At 39.6% G+C, this 9006-nt stretch overlaps 1 protein-coding gene across 1 annotated transcript; it reads right to left on the reverse strand.

Moving 5' to 3' along the window:
- Nucleotides 1-4212: 4212 nt before the first annotated feature.
- Nucleotides 4213-9006, reverse strand: synj2bp (synaptojanin 2 binding protein). The gene is made up of 4 exons (XM_034195018.1): nt 8808-9006; nt 7336-7472; nt 6413-6508; nt 4213-5599 (listed from the first exon to the last, which is right to left on the reverse strand). The coding sequence occupies exons 1-4, from the start codon at nt 8869-8871 to the stop codon at nt 5456-5458; spliced, it is 441 nt and encodes a 146-aa protein (XP_034050909.1). The 5' UTR covers nt 8872-9006; the 3' UTR covers nt 4213-5455.

Genomic DNA, 9006 nt, shown 5'->3' on the forward strand with positions numbered 1-9006 from the left:
CCGAATGTCAAATCTCATCCAGGCCAAGCGGGAAAAAAAAAAACCCTCGACGTTTGTCTGACGAGTGTCAGAGGAGAAGCAGCGGAGGTGAGGAGCGGATCCACACGGGGCCTACACGGGCGGAGAGCGGCCGGAGACCTCCTGGCGTCACGGGAGAAAAGGCGACGGCCGGAGGAAGAGTCTGCTCCATTTTGACACGCTTCAAAACGAGCTGTGGGAGGTGAAGCCCGAAACACGGCGGCGCTTTGTTCCCGCCCACCGGCCGCTCCGCATCCCCCTCTTCACCGGCTCGGAACAAACCTCATGCTTCCATTGAAGCTGTTCGATGGTGGGGGTTTTCCGAAATAAATAAATGGATCTGTAAAGTAAAGCAGCCACGATCCGTCCGGTCGAGCGGGTAGTGGAGCACTGTCCGTGTCCGTGTCCGTGTCCGGGACTGGGACTGAAGCATGTGATGACGTCATATCTGCTCCGCCAGCTGATGAGGGGGAGCACACATTACCCTTTAAACCTGGCTCCGCAACGGATATTACTGAAACAGCACTGCTTTCATGGTTGACTGCATTACTAAAAACACACACACACACACACACACACACAAAGAAAAACTTAGTTGGATGAACTTGTGCAGGATTTCCATCCAAAAAATATGCAAACTCAAATAAAACAAAGCACATCCATCCAATATTATGCATGAATTCTAAAATATATCCTCATGCTGGATGCTGTCATGGATGCAATAAATGGTCTGCATTTCTGTAGCGTTTTTCCATCTGATGCAGATGAACCAAAGCACTTTACAGTGGCGCTTCACATTCACCCATATACAGTGGCTGTGAACTGCAAACAAAATGCACGTCAGAAAACAAGTGCAAACAATTTACAAGTTGAGAAACACATTTTCATAAATAAAAACATGTTTATTTGTTAGCAAATGGGCATCACGGTGGAAGAGTGGTTTGCACTGTTGCCTCAAAGCAAGAAGGTCATGGGTTCGATTCCCGCCTGTGGCCTTTCTGCATAGAGTTTGCATGTTGTTGTTCCCTCTGGGTGCTCCAGCTTCCTCCCACATACAAAGACATACAGGTTAGGTGAATTGGAAACTATAAATTGTCCACAGATGTGCATGCAGGTTTGAATGTGTTTGATTGTCTATATGTGGCCCTACAAAAGACTGAGGTTCTGTCCAGGGTTTACCCAGCCTCACGCCCTATGATTGCTGGGATAGGCTCCTCCACCCCCCCACCCCATGACCCCCAATTGGAGTAAGCGGGTATAGAAGATGGATAGATGTTAGCAAACAAATTTATGTATGTAACCATATATAGTGAGCAAACAAATTTACAAGTTGAGAAACACTTTTACAAATGTAAAAACCTACATTCTGTAAAAATGTAAAAACATACATTCTGGAACAACAAAATTACGAAAGTAAAAACTAATTTACATTTAGAAAACGAATTTACAAGTTTAAAAATTAATATTTATCTAGCACATTTATAAGCTGAGAAACACATTTACCAAAGACAAACAAATTTAAATAAAAAAAACTTTCATTTTTGTAAATTTGTTTTCTGCGCCAGTGTTCACAGTCACTGCCCTAAATGTGCCCCCATTGTTTCACAGTCACTGAATGTTTACATCCACTTTTTAAACTGTACTTTATTCATATGTTTACATACATACATACATACATTTTTCCTTGCCACTGTTGCCTGTGTGCTTGCTCTGGGGGTTGGTAAGGTTCAAACTTACTTGTGTGAAGAGCCTTGAGTCTGCTTTGTTGTGATTTCATCCTATATAAATGAAATAAATTGAAATTGATTTGAAAAAGTGTTTTTTTTTTTTTTTGTTTGTTTTTTTGTTTTTTTAAGGAAAAAAACAAAGTAGATGCTATTATGGCGCTCAACTGCTCACCGCCAGTTTTGGGATTAGAAACCTTGCCCAGCGATCTTAGTTATTTTCTTGCACTCCAAAAAAGAATACACTGGTGCAACTTAAAAAAAATATATATATTAAAGAAACTTGATTTGCTTTGTCCTCTACAAGGTAATTAAGTTGAACCAACTTAATTAAAAGGCTTTAGTGCAATTAAGTAACCAAATGATTTTATTTGTTTTGATTTCTACTCAGAAATGTCCTTTTTAAAATATTTTTCGTATTATGCATTATTTCACTTAAGTCTGAATAAGTTACACATAGCAGTTCCAGTTTTATGATCAGCTGTTTACTTTAAAACCATTTTCAGTTTATTGTCTAAGTGTTTTTTTTTAAACCGTGAACAATTTTGAACAGCATCTTGTAAAACATTATCAACTTGTATGCACTTGTAAAAAACAACCTTTTTTTATGCTGAAAAGCTTCTTTGAGTTATGTTCTAGAAAATTAGGGATTTTATTTTGAATGTGAGGTTGTGCACCCTCTTATCTTCTCAAACTTATCAAGTTGCATGCTCTGTTTTTTACTCTGCTCTGTCAGGGTGCAGATTTACTGTTACTATGGAAAAAAAAAAAGAAAGAAGTTGCCAGGATACAGAGCCTTCTGTTATCACACTCCATTTCTGTGGAATAATCTGCCACTGGAAGTGAGAAGATCAAATTGTGCTGAATCTTGAAAATCCAGTATTAAAGCACACTTCTTCTTTCTGTTTAGAATCAACAATTAACTCATTTAACCCTCTGGAATCTTGGCTATTTTGGGGTGTTTGACTACTTTTGGTTTTACCTTCATAATTTACCTTAAAAAACTGTTTACCTTGCCTTGTTTGGTCTCATTTTCTTCAGCACAACCCCACCTGTGTGACTTTACAGTTTTTCTTTCATTCTGACATGCTGCATTAAAACAATGACCCAATATTCACCCCCAAACATAAAATTCAAATCAGAAAAAAAGTTAGTTTTTTACTGTAAAAAACAGAAATATTTTTAACGAACCATTTTCATAACTTAGAATGTAAATATAAATTGTAAACTTCATACATATACAGTATGTAAAAATGTAGCATAAACAGTTATATACAACAATTCACATTAAAATGCAGGAAGTGCTTCAGGTATTTTTGTGGCTATTTACATGCAATAAGATGCCACACAAATTGTATTTGTGCCACTAAGAAAAAAAAAACATTTCTTGTTCAATGCACATCAGAAGCTCCAAGAATTTGTACAGATATTCCACCTCAATATCCATGAACCCCCATCCAGCACTTTTGACCTCAAGCTCATGCTGCTTTATTTTCCAGTGTATTTATATTAGCACCAAATAAAAATACAAGCCATTCCAAAGCACTGCACACAAGATGTTAGTCTTGAGACCCATTTTTGAAGCTGTGCATTTTTTCCCTGGCTATATCACTCTCACCTTCAACCACTTTTCCGGGTTCGGGTCGTGGGCCTGGCTATATCAAGTTGTCTAATTTCCCCCTAAAACTTCAATCCGGCTAATTATTCATGAAATTTCTGCCAGTTATCAGGGTCCAGGTAGCAATGACAGTAGACCAAGCAGCTCAACACATGCTTCCCTATCCTCGGGCAAGTTCTCCAACTCTTCCTGGGGGATCCCAAGACATTCCTGAGCCAGGTGGAAAATATAACCCATGCAGTGCCTTGAGTCTTTCCCGGGGCATCCTCCCTGTTGGACATGCTTGGAAGATATCCCTTTGGAGAAGACCAGGGGACATCCTCACCAAATGCGCCCGGATGCCGGATATTCAAATTTCTGATTCTGCTGGAGCCTACCAATGTTTCCTTACAAAACTGATTTTCCAGTATTAAAATCTACATAACTGCTGTGTTTACAGATTTAAAGTAAACTGTAGTGCTAACAAAAAGGAGGCAGAGCTAAAGATGCTGCAATTTTCTTTGGGAATGATGATAGACAGGACTAGGAATGAACATATCAGAGGGATAGCTTAGGTGGGACGGTTTGGAGACAAACTCAGCGAAGTGAGATTGAGAAGGCTTGGACATGTGCAGAGGAGTGGTCCAGGTTATATAGGGAGAAGGATGCAGAAGATGGAGCCACCAGGCAGGAGAAGAGGGAGGCCAAGGAGGAGGCTTATGGATGTGGTGAGAGAGGACACACAGGTGTGGTGTAACAGAGGAAGATAGAGGACAGGGTGAGATGGAAACAAATGATCTGCTGTGGTGACCCCTAAAGGGCACAGGTGAAAGAAGATATTGCCTGTTTAAATAAAAAAAGGTCCAAACCAGGTGAATTCAACATGACTTTTAATAGACGTTTGGAAGTCAAACTTCATATAATTAAGTGCATCTGGTCATTTCATGGCATACTGACTACAAATTGACTCATTTACAATCCAACTAAACAGAGTTCATGAAATATAGTCAAATATGCTACACACCAAAATGTGGACAAATACACTGTTCACTTGTCATTTGCTCTGTTAGCTAAAAATATGGATTTCCATTATTGCCTATAGTGCAAATAAAGTGACAGCAACTCACCTACCAAAGTCTTTCTGTGGAGCAAAACTGCTTCTTCTCAATGTTAAGCTGTTCTTTCACTGCACAAAAGTTTTTCCACCCCATCTGAATATATTTATTATATTCAGTATAAAAAGGCAAAACACATAGCAGAAGGCACAGTGCAAGTCCAAGCACTGGCTTCCATACAAAACGAGCATTTAAAATGGTTGTGACAATAATGCGGCAGCTTTCTCCCTAAGTCTTCCAGTGTTGATTCTGCATTAACAACTCTCCTGCCTGTGACATATAAATACTGGACACTGTTTACACAATATTCTTCAGTGGTTCACGTTGACTGACATGGTCCCATTTTAGAATAAGCACATCAAAGTGAAACCATTTGAGGATGTTGCAAGTTGATTTTAATTTTGACCATGACAAGGAGCAACATGAATTTAACACTGGTTGGAAAAGACTAAAAAGTTCATTATTAAACAATATATGAACTGGATTCTTCTTAACCATAATACCACTTTTCCAAGAATTCAGTACAACAGAGCAAAATGAAAATCAAACTCAGTCACTTGAATTCATGACAAAACTTCCAAGTACAGTGGTTTGCTTCCTCACTGCCCCTTATACACACCTACCATTTAGTGATGGAGGTACATATAGGCCAATTAACAAATGAACATGACAGTCTTTCAGTTTCTAAAGGAGACATGACGCATGAGTCAATCTGATCTGACCCAGTGATTTAATAGTCTTTCGCAAACGACATTCCAAGAGAAAGAATGTCCTTAATGCCACAAAGATTAAAAATCTTTTCAGCACAGGATATGCATAGGTAGGGTCAACGAGAAGCTACCGTTAATCACATAATACATATGAATATGTGAAAACAAAAACTCAGATTATAAACATTCCTGATCAAAACCACAGCCTATTTGTAAGAGTTTGTTCCCTTTTCCTGCTTTGGCTTTCAGCAAAGTTTGTGATTTTAAAAATATTATACAATGATGGCATTGTTAAAAGTGTGTCTTCCTTTGCCGCATGTAAATGAATGCAAAGACAGCAGCAGCTCCTAATAAAACAGCCAGGACTCCGAGAGGCGACACTGAAGGTTCATGCTCAGAATGACGGTCTGAAGGTCCATTAACGTGTCGAGGCAACTGAAAAACATGGAGGAACAAAATTATGAATGCACTGCATCTGTTAAATTTACTTACAGGAGATGAAATGTTAATATTGAAAATACTTTAGGATTCCACAGTACATTGTATACATACATTCAGATTTAATTGTACAACAGTTAAGCAACAAATACTACCTATAGATTGAGGGTACTTGTACAGTGACAGTTCAGGGTTTTCAGACATGAAAGTCTGGAACAAGGTCTGTTTTTACTCTGCAATCTTGCAGTCGAACTAAAGAACTTAATTTACAACCTGACATCAGTGGATGCTCCCCATACCTGACATTGATTTGCTTGTAGACATGCGGGCTTCTGACGCTGAGCAGTACGAAAGTGGTGCCAGAAGACTATTTTCCCAAAAAAGACGTTTTGTACCACCGCTTGGTAGTTTCTTTTTTTTTTTTTACCTCAATTTGAACCCACTGAAAAGCTCTCAAAAGATTAGCTTAGTTGCTGTTTCAAACAACATTCATCGAGCAGAGGTAGCTTAGCAGATAAAGAACTGGCTGGCCAATATGTAGGCCTGGGTTCAATTCCTGCTCATGCTACCCATCTGTGCCCTTGGACAAAATACTTAATCTGCATTGTCTCAGTGGACACAGCTGTAACTTCCCCAGCAGGGCCTTGGCTGGGGAAGTAAATGTGAGGCATCACTGTAAAGTAATCTAAGCATCTATTAGATGGAAAACCGCTATAGAAATTAACAAAATGCAGATTGCTGAGACATCATTTACACACAGTATATGTTTTTCTTCTTAAATATGGTTTTTCAAAGATAGACTGTATCTACCTTTTTCAGAACACGGAGCTCCACGTCATCCCCTGCTGTGCGGAAGAGTTCCACTGCTGCTTTATGTGTCCGATCCTGCAGTGTTACTCCATTGATCTGCACAGGCCACATAATAATTTTGGAATAGTTGGAAAACATTAATTTTTCCACAAACGTTTTCATTATTCTGCTTCACAGACTTATCAAATACAACTTAGTAATGGATCATGAGAAAAGAGGTCTGCAAAAGTCCCAGAGATGACATCACAGATAATCAGAAATATATGTTCCACGTTGTATGCAAATGTGATATAGTGCAGAACTGGACCTGGGCAACATTGGAATTTGGCTGCTATGTGACAGAGGCCAGCAGGAGTCCCTGTGCACATGGTAGTCAATAGGCCTCACTCCCCTGACAAAGCCGCTAAAATGGCGCAACACTTCCGAAAATGCACAAAGCCATGGTCAATAAATTGAATTACTATTCAAATCTCCAAACCATTTAGGAAGTAACTATTCGTCCATAGCTATATTAATAACATTTGTACATAGCGCAGCCTTATTATGGTTGTTATAGTTAATTAATGGTTAGGAATAGTGGTTGTGGTTAACACAGTTTAGGAATATACATATCAATACCAAATACATGTACAAGTATGTAGCTTCATGATCATGTGACCTATACTGACCAATGACACAGATGCTACGTACCAATAGAAGTTCACTATACAAACATGGCTACGTACGGATAGCCACTGCCAACCTTTTATGCATTTCAGAAAAACTAAACTGTAATCCGGAGCCTTCCGACACCAGAAGTGTCTAGCACACTTCCATAAATTGCAGTCAGTTTTGGGAGAGCAAAAAAATTTCAAGTTCATCTCAATTCGCATACTGCATGGAGCATATCCACTCTGCCTTTGATAAGGATCAACATTTATTACTGCCAAGATCTTGTCCCCTTCTTGAAGTCTTCCATCTAATGCTGCTGCTCCATCTTCTTTTATTTTGGCCACATATATTCCACTGTCATTCATAACATACTGTTGGTCCACACCCCCAACGATGTTGAAGCCCAAACCTAAGAAATGAAGATGGAAAAGACAGATACTAATGTGAGATTTTAGGCTTTGACATACAGTCATTTGCCCAGTTCCGGATTATTGCTGGTTCCGGATCACTGCTGTAGTATTTGCACCGCCGTTTCTCGTAATCAGCGCAAATAAGCTAATACTTGGCACCAATGGAAAGACTAATGTTTTGTCCACAAACGACCACAAGCTCGCCCGGAGCCAGCCATCCTTGTGATCAGCAGAGGAATCAAAACATCTGGTGTCTGCGGTGTGTGCGCGTTTTCTGACTCACTCATTCCTGCAAGTTTGAAAGTAATGATCTCTAAGATGTAGCAAAGGTGAGTTAGCCATTCAGTGTCATTGGTTCTAGAGTGGGAAAATACTTACTTGCTTGGGTAGAAAATGTCAGTGTGTTATGTCTTGCTGTTTAATTGCTGCAAGCATTTATCTCCGACGTGAAAATTTGCCAGTTGTGGATCACTGAAGCAGCAGCCTCATGTCAGTACTTGTGAGCCATGTGTACTTTGGGGGGTCATCTCAACATCATGAATGGGCATGAATGTGGGGGCTTTTATTTTTTTTAATTCATGAGAAATCTCACCTCCACACTTCATTTTTTGCTCGTAAAATCGTATAACAGTGCCTTTCGAAACTAAGTAGATTCTCATTTAATAAGTATAATTTATATCATTTTGTGTTCAAAACACATTCTCGGGCACAGTATGTATCATTCTGCATTAGAAGGGCTCCAGCCAGATACCAGGAATGCCCCCAAAGTGACACAGAGTGTCGTGATCCAGAACCGGGAAAAGTGATCCATTTCCGGCAAATGTTTGCGCCACACATAATGTGGCTTCACACTTTAAGTAGAAGGGCTACCCCATCCAGACTTTTTCAGCTAGATAACACCCAAATACCCAATACAACAATACACAATAAAGGACATTCAGCTGCATTATGGCTCCGTATAGCAGGACTTTAAAAAAGGTTACCCGGAACTGAGCAACTGTCTGTAAATGTCAGTACACATCTTACTTGCTGCCAGGATAAAACTACTGATTCAATTAAAATATTTATCTGCACGCATCACAATATAGAAGAAATAATCCCAAAGCAACATTGCTCTTTAGTGGTTACATAACAAAAGTCAGCAGTTTACATGTTATAATCTTATAAACCTTCACCCTGACTGCACACGACACATCATGGGATGAGGTTTTGTTTTGTGTTATTTATTTGTTACGTCTTAAATGAGCTTTTAGCATCTGCGTGGCAGCAGTATACGGCGAGACCGTAGCTAGCTAGCTATCTTAGCACACACTTGCTAACTAAAGAATATTTACCTGCGGGTCCACGCTTCAGTTTAATGTTCACCGCTTCGGTCGTGGAGTGCAGAGAACCATTCATTTTGTCGAAATAACAGGTTCTGAAAGGGGGAGGGAACCAACTATGACACTGGAGGAAAAGTCATGAGAAGTTTCGATTTGCTATGAACGAGTCCAAGTGTTGCGCTAAATATCGACTCCCTGCTGAAATCTGGTC

Source organism: Thalassophryne amazonica, chromosome 19 (genome assembly GCF_902500255.1).
Source record: "Thalassophryne amazonica chromosome 19, fThaAma1.1, whole genome shotgun sequence".
NCBI lineage: Eukaryota > Metazoa > Chordata > Actinopteri > Batrachoidiformes > Batrachoididae > Thalassophryne > Thalassophryne amazonica.